Source organism: Callorhinus ursinus, unplaced genomic scaffold, assembly GCF_003265705.2.
Source record: "Callorhinus ursinus isolate GAN/ISIS: 27379988/994484 unplaced genomic scaffold, GSC_fseal_2.0 scaffold10, whole genome shotgun sequence".
Taxonomy (NCBI): Eukaryota; Metazoa; Chordata; class Mammalia; order Carnivora; family Otariidae; genus Callorhinus; species Callorhinus ursinus.
In genome coordinates, this window is record NW_027397072.1 from 2,477,274 (window position 1) to 2,499,903 (window position 22,630).

Sequence of the window (22,630 nt, forward strand, 5' to 3'; positions counted from 1 at the left end):
CTGCTTGTGTTCCCTCTCTCGCTGTGTCTCTGCCAAATAAAATCAAAACAGAACAAAACAAAACAAACATGAAGGGGGCGCCTGGGTGGCTCAGTCGTTAAGCGTCTGCCTTTGGCTCAGGTCATGATCTCAGGGTCCTGGATCAAGTCCCGTATTGGGATCTCTGCTCAGCGGGAAGTCTGCTTCTCCCTCTCCCTCTCTAATAAATAAATAAAATATTAAAAAAACCAAAACATAAAGGATGTGCTTCTTTGGGGTATTATGGGGAGAGGAGCCACATAACCTTTTAAATTTTTTAATCCCAATTTCTCTTTTTACATTTCATTCTCTTGCCACCCAATAATCTCCATGCAGGACTTCCCCATCACATTTTAACAAACACAAAAACCCACAAGAACTGCTCTCATTGCGGGAAGTGACAAACGCCCGCATTGGGGAGACTCTGGATGAAGTCCTCTGCTCCGAGGGGATGGCAGGCTTGCTGAGGTTGGGAGGGAGGTTTTTGAGTGAGAAATCCGTTTCCTGACCAACTGAAACTCCTCTTGCAGTCTTCTGTCTTCACAAAGTCCTGCCATCTTCTGTAAGACTCTTCAGATCTGGTGAGCTTCCTCTGGAAAGAAAAGCAGTATTCAGTAATACTGAGGTGATCAGAGAGATTTTTAGCATGTGTAAACATTTAAGGAAGCCCCTAAGATTTTTTTTTGAGAGAGCGAGCACACATGTGCAACTCGGGGGGAGGGGCAGAGGAGGAGAGAGAATCTTTTTTTTTTTTTTTAAGATTTTATTTATTGGGGCGCCTGGGTGGCTCAGTCGTTAAGCATCTGCCTTCGGCTCAGGTCATGATCCCAGGGTCCTGGGATCGAGCCCCGAGTTGGGCTCCCTGCTCGGCGGGAAGCCTGCTTCTCCCTCTCCTGCTCCCCCTGCTTGTGTTCCCTCTTTCCCTCTCTCTCTGTCAAATAAGAGTTCACGTTGCTCCGCATCCTCGCCAGCGTCTAAAGTTGTGAGAGTTCTGGATTGTGGCCCTTCTCCCAGGTGTGCAGTGCTATCTCACTGTGGTTTTAATCTGCATTTCCCTGATGGCACGTGATCTGGAACGTCTTTTCCTGTGCTCACTTGCCATCTCTGTACCTTCTTTGGTGTCTGTGAAGGTCACTGATCTATTTTTGACAGAGAGAGAGGGAGAGAGGGAACACAAGCAGGGGGAGTCGGAGAGAGAGAAGCAGGCTCCCCACGGAGCAGGGAGCCCCATGTGGGGCTCGATCCCAGGACCCTGGGATCATGACCTGAGCCGAAGGCTGACGCCCAACGACTGAGCCACCCAGGCGCCCCTGAGAAAGAGAAAATCTTAAGCAGGGTCCATGCCCAGCACAGAGACTGACATGGGGCTCAATCTCATAACCCTGAGATCATGACCTAAGCTGAAATCAAGAGTTGGGATGCTTCACCGACTGAGCCACCCAGGCGCCCTGAGAATTAACTAAAAATTGAACAAGATTATTTACAGAACACACCAGAGCCAAGAAAGGTCACTAGACCCTTTGTCAAAAGTGCAGCCATTCAGGGCCTGGCCAGCAGTGCCTTTACCCACACTAGGGTGCTGGGTCCTGGCTGACAGGGAGGTGCCACAGCCCCTTACAAGCGTGTCCCAAGAGATGGACCCCTAGGCCCTCTGGGCGGCTGGGCAGGGCCCCTGGGCCACCAGCAGCTCTGTGCAGAGATCGTGGGAGGGATCAGGCAGCCCCTGGAGACCCACGCACGGGGCAGGTCACAGACGGGGTCCCAAGGGCACGGGTGGCCTCTCAGCAGCTGGCCCCAGCACACACGGTGCCCTCAGTCCCGGGCCTGGGGCTGCTGGACATGAGAGGCCTGGGCGGCCTAGGGGAGTGATGTCATCTGATGTTGCGGCTGTTGCGTGGCAGGTGGGGGAGGGCAGACCTGTCAGGAGCTCCGGCACTCATGCAGCTGGAGCAGATGTGCCCGCAGTAGGCTCAGAGGTAGGAGTGAGAGGTGCCCAGACTCTCCAAGTGCTCTGAAAGCCTCTGCTGACAGAGTGCAGGGGGCAGTCACGCTGTCACTGCTCACAGCGCATGGGTCCCCACGTCTGGTCCTCCAAGCCTGACCACAGTCACTCCGGTCGGCCTCAAGACAGGTTTCATGAGCGGCTCAGGTATTTAAAACAAAAAGCGGAAGGTCATCACCAGAGGCCCAGACACCAGAAAGGCGCTTGGTGCTTTTCAGTCCCTATCTTTGAAAATGGAAAACAAGAACTTGCTGGAAAGAACTCATTTCACTGATCTCTGCCTCTTAGTTTTCTGAAAGTCTATCTGCATAACTTTAAAAAGATCAATCAACTAACTAGGGCCTGTCACAGAGAAGGAAGTCGCCACCAATGTTGAGATTCCTGACTCTAAATAAATAGACATTTTTCTGGTTTAAAAAAAAAAGTCACAGACCACATATAGGAGTAATAATTTTGTTTCTCTACAGTTCTATTTCTTAATTTTTATTTTTGTTCTTCTGGGCTTCAGCCAAACGATGTGGATGCTATGAGCTTAACAATTCCATTTATGAAAACCTGTCACCCAACAAGGCAAAGCTGTCTCACTGACACATTCACAGAGCAGTCTCAGAAGCACGCACACTGCCTCCGGGGTGGGGTAAGGCAGGCCCCGTGACCAGCAGCGAGGACAGCCAGCACCTGAGGGGCAGAGGACCAGACTGCAACTTCACTGCCTCCCCAAAGGGAGGAGGAGACTGGACTTCAGCAGGCCGTCCTTCACTGGGGACCCAGCTCAGGTTGCCATTCACAATACCACCGATGGGGGGGGGGGCTTAAAATACTTAAAATATTTACTTCTCACAATTCCAGAGGCCAGAGTCCAAGATCAAGGTATCAGCTGACTGGGTTTCTGGGGAAGGCTCCCTTCCTGGCTTCACTGTGTCCTCACGTGGCCTTTCCTCTGTTCCCAGTGGCAAGAGCAGGGAGGGGGTGAGCTCATTTGACCTTAATTACTTCCTCAGAGGCCCCATCTCCAAATACAGCCACACTGGGGGTTAGGGCTTCATAGAGGAACTTGGGTGGGGGGCACGGTCATTCAGCCCATCATAGCTCGGACTCAGGTGTTGGCCTCTGGGTTTTCAAATGTTAGGTAAAGCAGGTTGTGTCCCTAAAAGAGGGACTGTGCTTGTTCTGTGCCTCCCAGTACAAAGGACACCAGGGCCTGAGGAGCCTGTGTGGCTCCAGTGCATGTGGGTGAGAACACACGGGCCCACACTCAAAACCTCAGCGAGCCCCAACCCTGCTGGACCAGGCTTTCTGCCAGCAGGAGTCCTTCAGGCAAGCGCACCATTCCCTCCCGTTTCCTAGGAAAACAGACCTCTCAAATTGTTTTATTTTTGAGCAGGTATTCCAACATGATGCAAAATCAAGACAACATGCAGGGGTTTATGCATGGAGAGGTGTCCTCCCTGCACCTGCTCCCGCCCGCCTCGCACCCCCTCAGGGTACCCTCTTGGTGCTCCAGCACAAAGGTCATATCCCACCCTCCTGCACAAAACGCTGCAAGCCCTCCGTGCTCTGCTTCTCGAGGGGTCAGGAGACCCACTGTGAGCCGCCCGTGGCCACTTTGGCGAGCCCCAATATCGTTTCCTTTTCAGATACTACAAACCTCGTCTTTTATTTGGGTGTCTGCCAGTGTATCTGCAGTGCAAATTCCAAAAAGTGGCAAAGGACGGATGAGAGGTAAGCGCCCTCATCATTTCAGTAGACAGGGCAAACTGTTTTCCATTTTGTGCTCACCACCATAGCACAGAAGTGCATGGTTTCCCAGCAGCCTCACTGACTTTTGGATTTTTGCTAATAAATCCTGCATGACGAGGTATTAATAGGATACAGAAAAATGATGTCTCAGTGTAGTGTCAATTTGCATGCTCTCAGGAGTGAAGCTGCGTAGTATCTTTTCCTCGCTCGAGGGCATGTGCACCTGAGTGATTTATGACTGGCCCGTTCTTCTATCATTAGGCGTTTTCTCACTTCCCACAAGTTCTTTATGTATCAGAGGAATCAGCCTCCTGTCATAGCAGTTCCAAACTTTTTTCTGAGTCTGTCTATGCTTATGGCTTTTTAAAGTCTTTTTAGTTCAAGGGGCGCCTGGGTGGCTCAGTTGGTTAAGCATCCAACTCTTGATTTTGGCTCAGGTCATGATCTCAGGGTCGTGAGAATGAGCTCCACATTGGGCTCTGCGCTCGGTGTGGAGCCTGCTTAAGATTCTCTCGCTCCCTTTACCTCTGCCCCTCTCCTCTGTGGGCATACACACTCTCTCTCTAAAAAAACAATAAATAATAATGAAAAATAAAGCCTTTTCAGTTCATAATTTTTTGATTTTTACATAGTCTTTACTTTTCCTTTATGGTTAATGGTTTTTGAGTCCTAGCTTAGGCTCTGTTTACACCACTGGTGAGTTACTGCCCTTTATACTAAGTTCTTGTGCACCTCTGGGATTAAGAAATAGAGCTTATAAAATGGGGGCAGGGCTGACACCTGCCAGTCCTCTCTCCCACTTAACTGATCCTGTTTGTGTTCATCTAGGACCCTTCCTTCCACTGTGGCTCCCCAGAAAGCACCAGGGAGGAATCCTAATTTTCAGGCATATTTTGATAAAAGCTGTTCTTTGCAAAATCATAACTCACGTCAGTGTTCAGACCAGAGTGGTCCTGTGCCTCTCTCTCTCTCCCTTTCATCCCCTTGGCGGACAATTAAGAACCACAGCTGTTTCCACAAACTGGCACAGGTTTTCTTCAAGTATCTGAATGCCTTCCACGCACCGGGGACACGACACCGACGGGAGCACCCTGCCCTTGAGCTCCTCGCCTGCGTGCCCCCCTGCTGGAGGCGGCGATGAATGCCAGAGCCGCAGACCGAGTGACAGCGGCGCCACAAGACGCTCCGGGCTGATGGCCTGCTCTCACCCGGTTCTGCGGGTCCGCTCAGCACGGTACATGGGAAGGGGCTGTTACTGTGCAGCTCCCCGTCCTTGTTCCAGAACTACCAGAACATGAGCATGAGCAAGACATCTAGACATGGAGGCCGAGGTCTTCCTTTGAAGGCCCCAGGCTTGTCTGGGGATAAACATCAATGGAAATGAGAGATGCCCGACGGCTAGAACTGGGGTTTTGGTTTGGTTTTGTTTAGCTGGTATTTCATGTGCCTGACCTGAGAGACTGCACAGATCCTCTCGATTTTCTCAAACTCCAACAAGGGAGTGACCTCATCGCTCTGGTGTGGAAGCTACAAATTACAATTCAACAGCCTCCACTTGCAAAGCATTAAGCTCGTATTTTGAGAGGAGCTGCAGCTGAGAAGCTTCTGTATTCCATGACACAGAACATATGTTCCATACTGTAGTCCTGACCTTGACAAAGCTGACAGAGTGACACATTTCTAAAGCTGTTATGCAGCTACTTTTCATTTATGTTTTGAGAGACAGAGAGAGAGGGAGAGAGAATCTCAAGCAGGCTCCACGCTGAGCGCAGAGCCTGATGTGGGACTCGATTTCACAACCCTAAGGTCATGACCTGAGCCGAAATCAAGAGTTGGCCGCTGAACCGAGTGAGCCACCTGGATGCCCCGATGCAGCTGGTTTTACATAATCAATAAGATATTTTCTGTTAGTAAGAAGGAGTTTCCTGTACCTTTATTATTCCCCTTCTCACTAAAAGTGGCTGGGCTTCATCTTACCTCAAGCTCCATGCACTTCCTGTTCTGTATGGATATTACTTGCATTTGTGCAAATCCCCTAGTACACTGGAAAGTTTTGGAAGGCAGAATCTTTCATCTCTGTACTTCCAATCCTGGGCACACAAAGAGGAACTGCCCAATTAAAAAATAATCAGATTTTTGGAGGGTAGTGGCAACAGTAAGAGCACTTTTGGATCCTCCCAAATCTTCACCTGAAACAGAACCACAGACGTCTGTAACAAAACTAGGCGACAAGTAGCACTGACAGGGATGGGGGGCACACTGGAACTCTCCTGCCCTGTTGATGGGAAAGTAAAATGGTAGAAGATGTTGGTTGGTGTTTCTTAAAGTCGAATACACACCTACCACGTGACCCAGCCATTCCCCTCAAGAGAAATAAAAGCACACGTTCAGGAAAAGACAAGTACATACATGTTCACAGCAGCCCCACACTGGGGACAACCAAATATCCATGAACAGGAGAATGGGCACACAAGCTGTGGTGCACCCATATAATGGATACTCCTCAGCAATAAAAAGGAGTTAACTATTGACAGACACAGCATGCGTGAATGCCAAAATAATTACACTGAGTGAAAGAAGCTCCTGATTTAAAAGTTTATATTGTAGGACTCTATTTATATAAAATCCTAGAGAATACAAATTAATCTATAGTGACAGGAAGTAGATCGGTCATCGTCTGGGGATGGGGTCAGGTAGGGAAGGATTTCAAAGGGGTATGAGAAAACCCTGGCAGGGGGTGACAGGCAGTTCTGGTGGGGACATCACAGGGGAATCCATAGTTCACTTTACACATGTGCCATTTGCTGTCCGTCAAGCACACCTCCATAAAGCTGTTAAAAAGCAAAACGGTATGGTGACTCCAAAAAGCTGACACATGGATATATGAAGGACAGGGCCTGCCCAACACAGCCTGCACACCTGTGGGGCAAAGCACAGTGGGGTCCCTGGGCCCCTGACAGACCCCTGAAAGGACACCCCAAAGGGGCCAACAGGTGTCAACTGCAAAGTGTGGCAAGCCAGCCTGAGGCCGGTGGCTGGAGCAGGACCGTTGTCCCTACCCTGGCAGTGAATGGGTGCAAGGGACCCACTGCAAGAAGGTCTGAGGGCCGGAGCCGTGGAGCCCAAGAGCCACCGCAGCTGACCCCGCAGGGACCCAGGTGGTGGGGACAGAGCCAGCACCAGCAGGACAGGGACAGTGGGGAGGAAGGAGGACTCGACGCAGGTGTGGCAGGGCCAGAGCTGGGAGAGCTCTGGAAGCTAGCCGCCGTATTTTTAGCATGATTCAAAATTCAACAGAAAAGAGAACTCTGTGAAGTGAGGAAAAACTACCGGAACTAAATGTTTAGGAAAATGAGCGATGGTAAGGTATCAATCCCACAGAGAGCTAAGACAAAAGAAAAAGGAGCAGAACAAACGCCCTACATACAGCAAGGTACGCCAGAAAGACGTACCACCGAACAGACCAAAATGAACTGCTTCGAAACATCAAAAAATAAGATCCAAGATGGGAGGATGACACATCGGCATGAGAAAATGTCAGAAATAAGGTGACAGAATTCAAGGAAATTAGAGAGACAAGAAAATTAGTTTCAGAAATGAGAGACTCAAGAGCAAACAAAGACAAATAATGCCTTTAGAGATGGGACATCAACAGGCAGACAACTTTTAAAAAAACAAAATAAACTTAAAAAGAGATGAAAGACATTCAAGAAAAAGTGGAAAACACAGAGGATGGACAAATCAGATTTCAACACAGAGATACTAAGGTCCCCCAAAACAGAAGGCCAAAGCAAGAAAAACAGAACACTAAGCCGCAGTTCAGGCAACGCTGCTGAAATAGCAGATGTGAACGTACACACACAAAGAGCTGACCGTGCTCCTGCAAACACTGACCCAGGGCAACCAACACAGGGCACAGTCTAACACAACTACGGGCTGGAGAAGCAGGGATACCAAATCTCAGGACATTGAAGCAAAAAGGGGACATGACTTGTAAGAAAGAAAGAAAGACTCCTTGGGCTTTTCATGCTGGAAAAAAAACGGAATAAATACTTCAGACACTCAAGGAAGGAAAATGTGAGCCAAGGATTTCATACCCTACAAAACTGATTTCAAACATAGAGCAAACAAATTAAGGTCAACGTGGGGAACTCAGGGAATATGGTTCCAAGATGACACTGACCAAACGCTGGCTGTGTAACCACTGAATACACAGAAGAGAGATGAAATGAGGGTAAGGGGGAGACTTTACTGTGTGATGGCCGACCATGTACATCCAGTGCTGTTTCACCAGCACAGCAGAACGTTAGTATCAGTACCCACATACTGCATGTTGCAGTGGGATAAAGCAAGAGCGTAATTAAGGAGCATCTATCCCGGGATTCTGTGTAGGACACACAGACATAACACCAAAGACTTCAATACTCTGAAATCCTGAGTTTCTATTGGAAATATCAATATGAGCTCAAATATTTTATCTTTAAATGTGTGTACATGTGTGTATGCTTTATAATTCTGTCCACTGAAAAGTCCTAGAAGCAATGACCAACCCCACAGTGACTAGCACCAAGCATTTGAAATACCTTTTCTGCCATTAAAAGAAATTGGGATTCTAGGCCATCTGGTTGGCTCGGTCAGAGGAGCATGTGACTCTTGATTTTGGGGTGGTGAGTTCAAGCCCCACTTGGGTGTAGAGCTTATGTAACTTGAAAGAAGAGAAAAGAAAAGAAAAAAAGAAAAGAAAAGAAAAGAAAAGAAAGAAAGAGAAAGAAAGGAAGAAAGAAAGAAAGAGAAAGAAACTAGAGATTCTTAGAGAAATAGGCAATTCCAGATCTGGAGCAGGAAAAGTACAAGAAGGGTCTAGAGTACCTTGACACACCAGACTGCAATGCAGCTACTGATGACTAGGTGCACATGCGTGCAATGGTCTGTACATGTATGTGTGTGTGCATGCGTGGACTGTGAGTGAGCCTATGGTGTACACCTGTGTACAGGTGTGGTCAGTGCATGTGTGTGCATACATGAGTATCAAAAAAAATAAAGAGCCAACCTGAAGAGCCCCCCTCCTACAAGCCCTAGAAGCTACAATTTGGGTTCAATAAAGATAAAAATTGCAATGACCTGAAACCTATCCAACAGGCTTAAGTAGATGAGTTCATGACACATAAGTGTTATAAAAACATATAAATAAAAAAACCTTAAGTGGCCACCTTCTAAGGATGACAGGGAACTAATTTACTTTGCATTTATCCTGCCTTTCCTAAATGAACACTACCACTGGGTAACCAAACAGCAGACGAGAGGAGGCATCTTCTTCTAAAACCATCCCAGCCAATAAGTATAAGCAAAATCACAGAATATCACCATTTTGGAACCTCTGAATCATTAACAGACCTAGGCACTGAGCACCAGCAGCCGCCAATACCAGAAAAATGCAAACAGTCTATGACCGCTGATGAAACCACGTGGCCATCTATCATTCGCCGAAGGTGTGGCACCTGATTCTGATTAAGCCTCTGGGTCCAGCAGCCAATTTGCAGGAAGTACAGAGGCAAGAAGGAAATGCTGGACTGTGCCAGGAGAATGCGTGTGGCAAATCTAGACGCTGGGAACCAACAGGACAGATGGCCCAGGTCCCTCGATAGGTAAACCTTACAAGGAGACCGATACAGGCACTAAAGAGGCTTCAGAAATAGCGAGTCTAAAAAAAAGTAGGCGAGGCTCAATTGCCATAAAGAAACACAAAGAAGTCATTTCTATAAAAGTTAGGATTCACTTTGGAGGGAGGGAGGGGCTCGGGTTGGAGGAGCACGTGGAGAGCCTTCTGGGGTGTCTGGCAAAGTTCTAGTTCTTGCCCTGAGTGGTGGTCATAAGGGTATTCACCTTATAGTAACGAAACTCAATGAGCTGAACATTCGTGTCATTTTCTATACCTTTTTATGATAAAATAGTAAAAAAAAAAAAAAAAAAATTGGGGCACCTGTATGGTTTGGTCAAAGTGTCTGCCTTCGGCTCGAGTCATGATTCTAGGGCCCTGAGATCGAGCCCCACGTTGGGCTCCCTGCTCAGCGGGGAAGTCTGCTTCTCCCCCAACCCTCACCCCCCCCTTGGGCTCTCTCTCTCTCTCAAATAAATAAAATCTTAAAAAAAAATGATCATATCAAACTTTAACTTGCATAGTGCTTTTTTTTTTTTTTTTTAAAGTAGGCTCCTCCACACCCAGTATGGAGCCCAATGTGGGGCTTGAACTCATGACCCTAAGATCAAGACCTAAGCCGAGATCAAGAGCTGGACGCTTAACTGACTGAGGCACTCAGGGGCCCCAGCTTGCATAGTGCTTTTAACAAAAACAGCCAAAGACATCTTAAAAGATTTATTTATGCATCTTGCTCTGTCAGATGTTTCTATACAACAGTCAAGCAGCCAGGGCTATGCACAGGCTTGCCTTGTACAAGGGTGCTAGCCAGTTAAGACTCAGCCTGCATTCCCTTGGCTGAGGCGTGGGCCCTGGCATGGGCTGTAGCCACCATGGGAGCACTGCCTTGCTCTAATCCACGGGTACGTACAAGTCAACCTGAACATTCTGAGACTCAATCCTGCCAACTAGAAGATAAATGAACACTTTCAGAATGCTTCCAGACCTTGTCGGCATTTTTAAACCACTACTATATTCATGCTTTATTAAAAGTCCTAAAATTTCTGTCCAGACTACAATAAAACTAATGAGAACAGTGTCAAACCCAATAAAGCATAATGCTGAAATTTCAAATAATGCTCAAATCTCGAAGGATGCTCAATTTATTATAATTTAATGACTTTTTATCACAGGATATCACAGAATGACTGATTTACTTTTGCAAGTTGTTTCTGCCCATCTACTGCAAATTTTATTTTTCAAACCAGTAAGGAATGGTAAGAAAATAGTCACTCACTCAAGTTTTTCCAAGAATTAAAATTACCTCGTTCAGTCTTCAGATTGCTTAGCTCCTTCTCTCGCTAATCTGTCAGCTTCTTCATTGCCTGTAAATCCCGAATGACCAGGAACATGCATCTGTTAAATAAATTTTTTTCCTTTTATCTTTACTGATTTTTTACACACGCAACACACAAATACATCCTCATTGACTTCCCAGTGGGTGGAGTGGGAGAACGCTCCTCCCCACAAGGCCCCCCCCCCACACTTACAAATGGCACAACATGTATGCCCAGTGGACTGATGCAATGCAGGCATTTACAAAAATCCCATTTTGATTTTCCACAAACTGTACTGTTTTTATCGATTTTTTCCACCTTAATGATGGGACTTGGAAAGTTTTCCTGGTAAAACATACGTATGTATAGATGGGGACAAATATGTATCCAACGCACATACTTTCTTTTCTTTTTTTTTTTTTTAAAGATTTTATTGATTGATTCATGAGAGACAGAGGGAGAGACAGAGGGAGAGAGAGACAGAGAAGCAGAGGGAGAAGCAGGCTCCCAAGGAGCAGGGAGCCCGATGCGGGACTTGATCCCAGGACCCCGGGATCATGACCTGAGCCGAAGGCAGACGCTTAACCATCTGAGCCACCCAGGCGCCCCCATACTTTATTTTCTTTAAGTGCTGTCAGAAAGAGGAGATATACTTACGTGATCTGTTTTTGTTTTTTTTTACTAAGTAGGCTCTACACCTAGTAGAGCCCCAACGTGGGGCTTGATCCCACAACCCTGAGATGAAGACCTGAGCTGAGATCAAGGGTCGGACGCTTAACCACTGAGCCACCCAGGCGTGTACTTCTATAATTTAACCACTGTTTACATCTACATTGCTGAAGGGCAGATTTAAACCTTACATTACCAAGCTGTTCTCAGTGGTCCTAAGGCGGAAGAGCAATACAGGGTTAAGAAATGGCTGCAGTTTAATTTGCTCCGTATTGTTTGAAAAAAGTTTTTTTTTTAAAGATTTTATTTATTTGACAGAGACAGAGCGAGAGAACATGAGCAGGGGGGAGGGGCTGTGGGAGGGAGAGAAGCAGACTCCCCACTCAGCAGGAGCCCAACATAGGGCTTGAACCCAGGACCCTGAGATCATGACCTCAGTCGAAACCAAGAGTCGGACACTCGACTGAGCCCACCCAGGCACCCCCTGAAAAAACAGTTTTAATAAAAACTATCTATTAATAAGAAAAATATTTCCATTTTGGAAAATAAAGTCATGTTACTAAAGTCTTATCCCACTTCATTTTTAACAAAATACCTTGTAAATTAGTTTTATTTTGACATTATGGCTGATTCCAAAGAAACCAACAGGTTGACTATCATGAAGTCACTTTAACAGTGATGAGGTTAATGAAGAATAGTGGGAAGAAAGGTGGGCAGGGACAAGCCCCCCGCCCTCCACCAAGAGGAAACAACCATTAAAAGGATTTTACACCACCCTGGAAGGAGCCTTCCACCCTTTCCCACGTGATAGATGACAAAAACCTGACTGGGTGACAGGCGCGAGGAGGGTTAATCAGACTAAAACAGCCCGCCAACAAGCCCATAAAAACCCCTAGACTTAGAAACTCTCGTGGCAACCCTCTCAGGCCCCCTCCCTCCTCGGGAGCTTTGTATCATCACTCAATAAACTTTGCTTTCTTGCCCACCACTCTTCATCTGGTCTACCTCTTCATTCTTCAAAGTGGCATGACCACAACCGTGGGCACTAAAGAGAAAGAAATCCTGCAACAAGGTGAGCCCAGACGAGGCACTCCTAAGCACCACCAAGACAATGTGAGGCATATCGAACACCCCTCAGTCACGCTGCCCCAACAGTGTGTTCTACACACAATCACACCAACGATAAGCAGCATTACTCATACGGTAGTCAAGACTCAAATGTGTTCCAATTTCTAATACGCACTATGATACTAATTTCATGTAAACGGTTACTTTAACTTAAGTCATTAAATCACTTACAGAAAGCACTAATCTCTCCAGTTAATTTAGAATATTTGGTCCTGGGCACCTGGGTGACTCAGTCAGTTAAACGTCCAACTCTTGATTTTTGGCTCAGGTCACAATCTCAGGGTCGCTAGACAGAGCCTCACATTGGGCTCCACATTCTCTCCAAGCCCCCCTCCCCCACCTTCTCTCTCTCCCCTCTCCGAGTATTTGGTCCTCACAGCCATGTGACGGGACTGGTTCAGACAACACGCACCCACTGGATGTCCATGCCCTGGGTGAGCTGCTCCAGCGCCACGAAGTCCTCCTTGTTGATCACCTCTTTCCCTGTGCTTGTTTTCCACCCATTCTTCTTCCAGCCTTGAACCCAATTAGTGATACCTACAAGAAGTGCACACTCAGCCCACAGAGCTTGAACGTCCTGCTCTCCCTCCCTAGACTTCCCTCTTCTACCCGCTCTACTCATCTTCAAGGTGGCGTGTGGACCTGCCACTGGCCCACAAAGGCTGTACTCTGACAGGAGGTACAGACCCGGCACACTCCTCTGCTTGTCCCTTTGCTCGGACTGGTGTTGACCCACAGCTCCCAGCCTAAGAGGACGCCTCCTCCGCCTCTTCAACCCCCCTCCCCGTGTCCTAAACATGATTATTTCTCAAAGGAGCCATCAGCACGCCACCTTAAGTTACTCATGCGTGTTTATGCTCGAAGGACCACGAGAGCAGGGACATATCTATCCTGCTGCCCTATCTTAGGAGCCTGGCAAAGACACGTCTATGTGGCAAACTCCAGAGCAGCAGAACTGAGCTCCACGATCCCCACCTTTCTCTGTATACCCAACAAACCAACTACTGTCCTCATTTACCATTTGGGTCCTGCCCTGATACAATACCTCCTACAGGGAAAGGAAAGACCTATTTTCCTTCATGTTTACTAGAAAAACACTAGAAGAAGTAAAATGTAACAGCTTACCATTTATAGTAAACATACTGTCCGTATATAGAACCAACTTCTTGATGTTTTGAGCCTTTGCTTGCTCGATGGCTTTGCAGGCTGCCTTGAAGAAACGAGTCAGTCATCATGCTATAGAAACTGTTCCACTTTCAACATTAATGATGTTCAAAATCACTTCACCATTTAAACATTCTTTTTCTGAGCTAACTGTAATGATTATATGCTCTGTGTGAAATAATGCTACACATACAGTTCTGCTTGCACACATATTTGAAGTAACTTTTAAAATTTTTTTGGAAAATTCCTATCTGTCAGAGTCATTAGTAACCCCAAACCAAGTTTCTTCTGGACTCTGAGTATCTTGCGCACACAGGGTGTACACAGGTCACTGCTATGATGGACTTACTCTCAGTGGGAAATGTGTCTGACAACTTACATGAATTTCTGCTCTTTGGTTGGTCTGCCGCCCGGGAAGCCTAAAGCCTACGTTCCTGGTTTCAAAACAATACAAAGGAAAATGAAATCAATTAAAAGAGCTAATTCTCAAAGTGATTCCTTAAGCTTCTCAATGGACGATAGGCTTGATACACTTTTTTGACATATGAAAGCATCATACAAAAATACAGTCTTTAAAAATCAAACCAAGAGCACTAACATTTTACGGAAAAGCACCATGGGATGGTCTTGTGAAGAATACTGGGCCAGAATTCAAAAGCAAACTTTTATTTCTGCCCCTGAAATACATTAGCGTGTGGTCTTGGGTGAGGGCTAAGCCCGCAGACACTCAGTACCACACAAGCTCGCCACCTCTTAGTGTTTGAAGCTAAAATGAGATATCAAAGGGAAAGAACTTTGTAGACCACAAGTCGAGAGAAATATAAAGTCTTACTGTTACTGAACAGTTTATGTTACATTATGCCCAACACTGCTATGGGCACCTGCAAATGCTGGAGACAAAGCTCAGCACTGATGTGGCTACTTCACAGGCTCAAATCCCTCTTCTACACTGAATTTTAGGCTGCCCAGTGTATCTGAATGATCACACTTTGCATCATCACCCTGGCCTTGTGCCTGGTGAAAAACTAGGAGTTGCCTCTAAGCTCACACGTCCTCAGAAGAGTCGTGGGGACATGACAGGTTCCAGGCCTGGTGACCTTGGACATCCCTGCCAAAACCATCCCACAGGAGACATGTGACTCTCCTAGGGGGCAGGGAAGTCATTCTGGTAGAAGATGTCACCAGTGGGACACAGAGACTCATCAAGATCCAGGGTGAAGAAAGCAATGCCGGGGTCTTTTAATCCTGAAGAACAAAGCTGTCAGTGTCGACATGACTCGGTCCTGCGCTCCCTCTGCCAAAGCTAACCAAACAGTCAGAGGCCCTTGCGTCACTCCTTGACAAGTTTTAGAATGCGATTCACTTTGTTTACTCACAAAGGATGGCCCGGCCCCCAGTAAACGCCGATCCCTGCTCGTGCCCTCCTCCTCCCGTTGCTGACGCAGCAGCCGTCAGTGTAGACAACGACAAACTCTCCTGGAAGAGGGGACTTCCTGAGTGCCACTGCATCCAAAGCACCCAATTCAGTAAACCCGCATTCACATTTTAAACTGACCAAGTACTGTGCAATGGGATCTCTATTTTCTGTCCAGGAGAACATTTTCGATTCCTTACACAGGGGTCCTTGACCCTTTCTGATTAGCATGCACTCCTATTTTGGTTCTGCATGACAGGCAAATTAAGGGTAAAAGCAGTCATTTTGTGAACCTAGAACCCCCTGCAGTGAGAGCCGCTGCTGCCTCCCCCACTACAGAGGTCAGAACGGTGCCACCACCCCTCTCCCCGTGGGGGGCAGGGCTCACACTCACTCCCAGGAGCTGTGAGTGTGAGCCCTGGCAAACAAGCAGTGCCTTGGCATGATAAGGACCTGTCCGCGAGAAGGTCTAGTCCTCTGACAAATGTTGGTCTAATTTTTTTTTTCTTAGTATATTTGCTGTTAGTAAACTATGGTCCTGTCTTTGCTTCTTTCCATCAAGACAGAGGGTCAGGGGCACCTTGGTGGCCCAGTCGGTTAAGCGTCTGCCTTTGGCTCACGTCATGATCCCAGGGTCCTGGGATCGAGCCAGCAGCCCCCCCCCTCGCCCCCAGTCAGGCTCAGCAGGGACCCTGCTTCTCCCTCTCCCTCTGCTGCTCCCCCTGCTTGTACTCTCTCTCTCCCTGTCAAATAAATAAATCTTAAAAAAAAAAAAAAAAAAGACAGAGGGTCTGACCAACATACCAATGCTGTAAAGAAGTAGGCAGAAGAGATCTGATATGAGGCCACTCTAAGGCCACTGATGACTAGACCACTCTTAGCAGGGGGGCAGGAGAGGTCAGGTTGGCAGATCTTGAAGAGTAGGGCCATGGGGGCAAATAGAGGCTTTGCGCTGTTTCTCAAAAGGATTATAGACTGGACAAGGCAGAGGCAAAGGGAAGAGGAGGGAGGATGTTAAAGAACACGTTCCTAGCCAGAACGCGGATGGGAGTGTGGAAAACATGGGTGTTGGACAAGAATCCTTGGTTCAACCGAAATTGACACCATCCACACAACAACCTTTCTGGTCACTGAATTCGGTCTCAACCTATCAGGCACTGCGTTAAATGCCACTGTACTTCAAGCCACTGTTAGTACCTTGGAAATGGCTCATCACCCAATCACTCCACACATATGTGCTCTGATGACTACTGGCAAGGAACCAAATCCAGAATATTTGTTTTTTTTTTTTTTACGTAACTGCAAAATTGATTTATACAGTTTTAATACAGCTTAACAAAAAACATTTTCTATTGGTTTTCCTTGAATTATAAGACAGCTTATTCTTAGAGAAAACTTGGAACCTCCAAACACACTGATTTATATAAAAATCCTACTTACTAAAAAAAAAAAAGCTTACTCCTATTTTCTGTTCATATGTGCAAAAAACAAAAAGGAAATTTATATACCATAAGTCACTAAATATAAACCTATCCCTGGAGTTAAAGGTAGAGGAAAAATTCAGACTCTTTTGCTTCTCAGGACTAGGTAAAATCATTTATGTTTTGCAAAGGCTAAATGTAAATGGTATTAAGATACTGGTTCTAAAAAAGAGCTCTGTCTGGCCCTTACTTCTTTTTTAAAGATTTATTTATCCATTTGAGAGAGAGAAAGAGAGCGCATGAACACATGTGCAGGGGAGGGGCAGAGGGTGAGGGGAAGCAGACTCCCTGCTGAGCACTGAGCCTAACATGGGGGCTTGACCCTGAGGTCACGACCTGAGCACAAACCAAGAGCCAGATGGCTAACCCACTGAGCACCCCAGGTGCCCTCCAGGCCCTTTCTTATTTGAAGAAGCTGAAGCCTCTGCATTTTCTCATAGTGACCTGAAATGCTGTGTGCACAAGAGAATACTAGGGTTTCAAAAGATTACTATGTTTTTCATTTGCAGGCCACATAATGCTTTTCTGATGAATGTCCAAAGTTTTAATAATTCTGCACAGTTTGATCAACTATAAAATAGTAACCTTAGAAATTTTTAAATAACCTTTTCAGATGAGGAGAAGGCTAAGCATTAGCTCAAGTTTCCCCTATTAAGTGGGGAAAGTTCTTACACTTATTTTCATGATCATTATATGGAAAACTTAAAAATCCAAGAGAGATATACCCATGTAAGAAAACGAGTCTCTGTTAACTGAAGGCACGGAGTCTGTGTTCTGTCTCGCATGCTTCGCACAGGGCTCTGCGTTTTCCTCTCCACCCAAGGGTTCACGGAGTCGCTTGTTGACTTTCACCTGTGATTCTTGTTCATGCTTATTTTCTGTCCCTGAAAGATCAAGTCTACTCATAAACCCAGAAAAAACAAACATAACATGAAATGCTTAAGAATCCAGAAATTCAGCAAGTGATTTAGTATCACTAAATCAGACTTACATACACTTTGTCTGTGGCCCTATAGAGGAAATGACTTAAGACAGTCCACACCGTGTCAGATTTTGATGTTCTATGAAATTACTGTTCCATAAGCTTGATTAACGGCAACATGAAGACGACATTTCTATTAAAGTAGAAGTCTGGTTTTGACAGAGATAGTAGAGATACCAAAGGTTTTGAATCCTACAGGGATGGTGGGCAGTTTGACAATCTGAGGGACTCTTAACCCAGAAAGAAAACAAGAACTAGAATTTTGTAGCTATTACTACTCTAGATACTTCAACTCCATCAATGCCAAGTTGAGAACCTCCAGGAAAGTTGAGAGGGCACGGGTAACTGGACCTTAAGTAAACAGACAGTGGGCTACACTGAGAAAGGAAAGTAGAAATCAAACAGCAGAAAGGACTGGGTCCATTCAGGGCAGTAGCTGCAGAGCTTTCCTTCAGGAGCTCAGCCAGGGGACACAGGATTAATCCCAAAGGCTTCTCACACACTCTCTCAGGTTATGTGGAAGCAGCTTTTCCTACATTCTCATTTTATGGAGTGGGAATAGGGGCACAGAAGGAGCAACTAACTGTATTTCCAAAATAATAATAAAGCCCAACACTACAGAGTTCACTTTAACCTCATCCCTGAACCAGGGATGGAGAAATGGGGCTCCAATGTTGACTGAACACCTACCACATGGGTCCAAGCCAGAATGCCCTGCCTGGAGTAGCTTCTCCACCCACACCTGTCAGAAGACTGCTAAAGGTTATCTAGGCAAAATCTGAGTGAAGCCATTATGGAGAGCAATGTTTGGTTTTCCACTCTGCTGTATTTACCTTTAAAATATTCTTCTAGGGGGTGCCTGGGTGGCTCAATGGATTAAGCGACTGCCTTTGGCTCAGGTCATGATCCCAGGGTCCTGGGATGGAGTCCTGCGTCAGGTTCCCTGATTGGTGGGAAGCCTGCTTCTCCCTCTCCCTCCTCCCCCTGCTTGTGCTCTCTCTCTCTCACTCTATCTCAAATAAATAAGTAAAATCTTTAAAAAGAAAAAATATTCCTCTAGGGACTTTACATAAGTAAACCCAAAAACACAAGTACAAGTCAAAGGGTAATTTTGTAGAAGTTTAATATCAATACAAATATTGATTTTACTTGTAGTAACAGAGAAAGTTAAATTGGAATGAAAGTTTTTAAAGGACAGATAAGACTTGGAAGGAAAAGGAGCCCAAGGCTGTCAGATAATTTTCCCTTCACAAAACTGGGTTAAGTTAACCCCAAATCAGTTTACATAAATCATGGTAACTGCCAAACAGCTCAAGAATCCCAAAATAAAAATATATGTCACATTAAGAGAAAATTTGGGAAAGGGGCTAACACTTTTGCTTTGACAGAGCTCTTGAACATTAAAGATGTCAAATTCCAATTTATATATATAAGTCACTAACTTGGAGGTCTCTGTAAACTTTTAAGAAAGGTGATTCACAGATATAAAGAACTATCTTGCCTTAGGATTTAAGAGTATTTAATAAACAGAAACATACTTCTATTCTATTGGAAGAATCGAAGTATGAATAAATTACTCTTTGGTTAAAAAAAAAGAGCAGTGAAAAGGAAGCATTAGGAAACCCAACTAAGACAAGAGCCATACTTGCACATTTGTTTTCTGTCCCAAACTGATTTCTCCATCAGGGCAGAAAATGTATCAGTCACATCACAACCTCCTTAAAAGCTGCTTGGGAGACAGCGTGAAGCAGATGCAGTGAGTGAGGTTCTGCCCTGCTTCAGAAACTTGTCAGGCAGGGTAGATTCCTAAGCATGATTGCCTCGCCCTGAATTCTGCTTTGACTGCAATTGTTATGGCCTCCCAAAGGAGCAGCTGTTCAAAGCTTGAGCATCTCAGTGGGACTGTAGAGAGCCTGCTCGAAAAAAGTGGATTCAAACTATTCTCTCATCTTAATCTACTAGTAAAAATATTTGTGAGTAAAGCTAATGAGACACAACTTCTTCAAAATAGGTTAGATATATAGTTTGCCCCCGAACAGCATGGGGGTCTGACGCCCTGCTCAGCTGAAAATCTGAGCATAATCTCTGATTCCCTAAACACTTAACTTCTACTGATAGCCTACTGTTAACTGGAAGTCTTACTGATGTGAACAGTTGATTCACACGTATTTTATATATGTCTTATATACTGTAGTCTTACAATAAAGTAATAGACAATAGAAAATGTTATTAAGGGGCATCTGGGTGGCTCAGTTGCTTAAATGTCTGCCTTTGGCTCAGGTCACGATCCTGGAGTCCTGAGATCGAGCCATGTTGGGCTTCCTGCTCAGCAGGGAGTCTGCTTCTCCCTCTCCCTCTGCTCCTCCCCCGGCTCATGCTTGCGCTCTCTGTCTCTCTCTCAAATAAATAAATAAAACTCTTAAAAAAAAAAGAAAATGTTAAAATCCTAAGGAAGGACACCTGGGTGGCTCAGTCAGTTGGGCGTCTGCCTTTGGCTCAGGTCATGATCCCAGGGTCCTGGGATCGAGTCCCACATCAGGCTCCCTGCTTGGCAGGGAGCCTGCTTCTCCCTCTGCCTGTCCCTCTCCCCGCTTGTGCTCTCTCTCTCTCTCTCCCCCCAACAAATAAATAAAATCTTAAGAAAAAAAAATCCTAAGGAAAATTTATAATGTATATTATATGATAAATGTAATTTAATGAAGTCCACATATAAGTTTACCTACGCAGCTCAAACTCACGGTTGTTCAAGGGTTAACTATATTTTAAAAATTTTGTGCTCTCAAGCAGTCACCCTTAGTTCTGCATACTTGATGTTCCTTATACTGGGACTTAAGCTTCAATTAATTATACTTTCTGCAACATGTGAAACTGTAGGAAATTCTGATTGTGTGACCCTGTCCTAAACACCATAAGGAAGGAAACACCATACAGGTGCATGCCAGGAAACAAACTACATTCATCACTTTAAAACTGTAGCCCATTCAATTTGATAACAGAACAAGTATTTTTTAAAAGATAGAATTAGGGGCCCCTGGGTGGTTCAGCTGGTTAAGCATCTGCCTTTGGCTCAGGTCATGATCTCAGGGTCTTGGGATGGAACCCCATGTCTGGCTCCCTGCTCAGCGGGGGGCCAGCTTCCCCCTCTGCCTGCCGCCCCCTGCTTGTGCACTCGCTCTCTGACAAATAAATAAAATCTTAAAAAATATATTTAAAAATAAAAAATAAAAATAAATAAAACATAGAATTGAATAGAGTGAGGACTCCAAATGAACATCAGATTGGAGTCCCGGCTTATCTCTAATACTGTTACTAACAGAAACCACTAAGCTAAACCATTAAGCTGAACTACCTTCCGCCTGTTTCCTCATCTGTAAAATAGAAAAATGGAAACAATCATCACATCTTCTGTTTAGAAGAGAGCTATACAGAGCAAGTGCCACTGGGGTATGCAAGGTTTTGAACAGGTTAAAACGCCATAGTGATAAGAGCAGTTGACTACCTTCTGAGCCATCTGGGCTTGCAGGCTTTCTGACAAAGGCCCAGGCCTCCTCCTCCGTGGCAAATTTCTTAAATCTGGCAGCAGGAAACCGGTCCACCTGGGCTCTACATTCGCTCCTGGAACAGAGTGCGATGTTACTTCCTTCCTCCCTTACCCATCCTCTTTTTAACAGACTCCTTTCTTAGATTGGGAATAGTGTGAAAAAGGCTGGGGCTGTCAGCTCCAACCGGACAAACGGTCACGGCTGCTGGTAATTTTGTTTCCTGCCCAACCCTTCACCCTGTGGTGCTGTGTACCAGCCAGACAGTACACCAGCATGTCAGTTTCCTCCACCTGAAAACATACTAGAAACTTGGGGTCTTGGAAAAGGGAATCCTGGGGCACCTGGGTGGCTCAGTCGTTAAGCGTCTGCTTTCGGCCCAGGTTATGATCCCAGGGTCCTGGGATCGAGCCCCGCACCCGGCTCCCTGCTCCGCGGGAAGCCTGCTTCTCCCCCTCCCGCTCCCCCTGCTGTGTTCCCTCTCTCGCTGTCTGTCTCTCTGTCAAATAAGTAAATAAAATTTTTAATAAAAAAAAAGGAAATCCTATCAATCATCCCATTACAGCTAAGGCGAGCTTCTGGGATGCTTCTGCCTCAGCAGCATAGCTACAAGGGAAACAAGCGCCCGCACACACACAGGTAAACCCTGCTGCCGTGGCGGGGCGCGTCCCGCTCGCGGCACCAGCACGCGTGGGTACGAGTCCTGCCTGTGTCGCCTACTAAGCCCAAGGACTTCCTGACCCCAGTAACTGCGCCTGAAAATAATAAAGCCCCCCAAAGCGCCGTTACAGGGGCCCAGATTTAGTCTGTAAGCACTTCCCTTTTTAAACACCGGGAAGATTAGGTTGGGTATTACCAGAGTTTGACTATGTGAGACCACGTGGAAATGCTCTCCCGGACACAAAAAGGAAGGGTTAAGTTGAGGCCCCGGCCATCCTCAAACTACATGTGGCATTTCTGGCACTGCCAGCAAAAACGAAACCGCGCTGCAGCCTGCGGACGGGACCAGCGAGCCGTCGTCGGCGGAGACGCGCGGCGGCCGGCCGGGGGCTCCCACTGCGCGGCCGGCCCGGGGGCTCCCACTGCGCGGCCGGCCCGGGGCTCCCACGCGCTCCACCCCAGGCCGCAAGCCGCGAGCTCTGCGCCAGTCCGGAGAGCCGCCTGCGGCCGCCCTGCACGCGGCCTTGGGCAGCGGCAGCCCACTCACCAGGTCTGGAAGACCCCGGCCTTGCGGCCCCTCCTCACGGCATAAAACATGCTGAGACGGCTGCTGCCGTGGGTGCTGCAGCGCACGGCGGCCAAGGCAACTCTGCGCGCCACGGCCAGAAGCCGGGTCATCGCTCACGGCTGGCCATCGCCGAGCACCTCCAGGCCCCGGCTCGCGCCACCACCACACAGACCCAACTTCCGGCGGCGGCGCGGGGAAGTGACGCGTGCCCGCGCAAGCCCTGCGGGGCGGGGCCTAGGGGCCTAGTACCCAGCGCTTTTCCGGCTCGATTTCCCGGAAGTCAGGGAGAAAGT

At 46.7% G+C, this 22,630-nt stretch overlaps 1 protein-coding gene across 4 annotated transcripts; it reads right to left on the minus strand.

The window, feature by feature from the left end:
* Positions 1–281: 281 nt before the first annotated feature.
* RNASEH1 (ribonuclease H1) lies at positions 282–22,532 on the minus strand. 4 transcript variants are annotated; one of them, XM_025867694.2, is made up of 9 exons: positions 22,317–22,530; positions 21,070–21,185; positions 17,314–17,472; positions 15,070–15,196; positions 14,073–14,127; positions 13,655–13,739; positions 12,942–13,066; positions 10,720–10,811; positions 282–610 (listed from the first exon to the last, which is right to left on the minus strand). In XM_025867694.2, the coding sequence occupies exons 1-8, from the start codon at positions 22,445–22,447 to the stop codon at positions 10,725–10,727; spliced, it is 885 nt and encodes a 294-aa protein (XP_025723479.1). In that variant the 5' UTR covers positions 22,448–22,530; the 3' UTR covers positions 282–610; positions 10,720–10,724. The 4 variants fall into 4 exon arrangements, 3 of the variants coding, with proteins under 3 accessions (XP_025723479.1, XP_025723480.1, XP_025723482.1); XM_025867695.2 differs by having other exon boundaries at positions 15,070–15,169; positions 22,317–22,529; XR_012379612.1 differs by lacking the exon at positions 12,942–13,066 and having other exon boundaries at positions 22,317–22,532.
* Between the last annotated feature and the right edge of the window lie 98 nt (positions 22,533–22,630).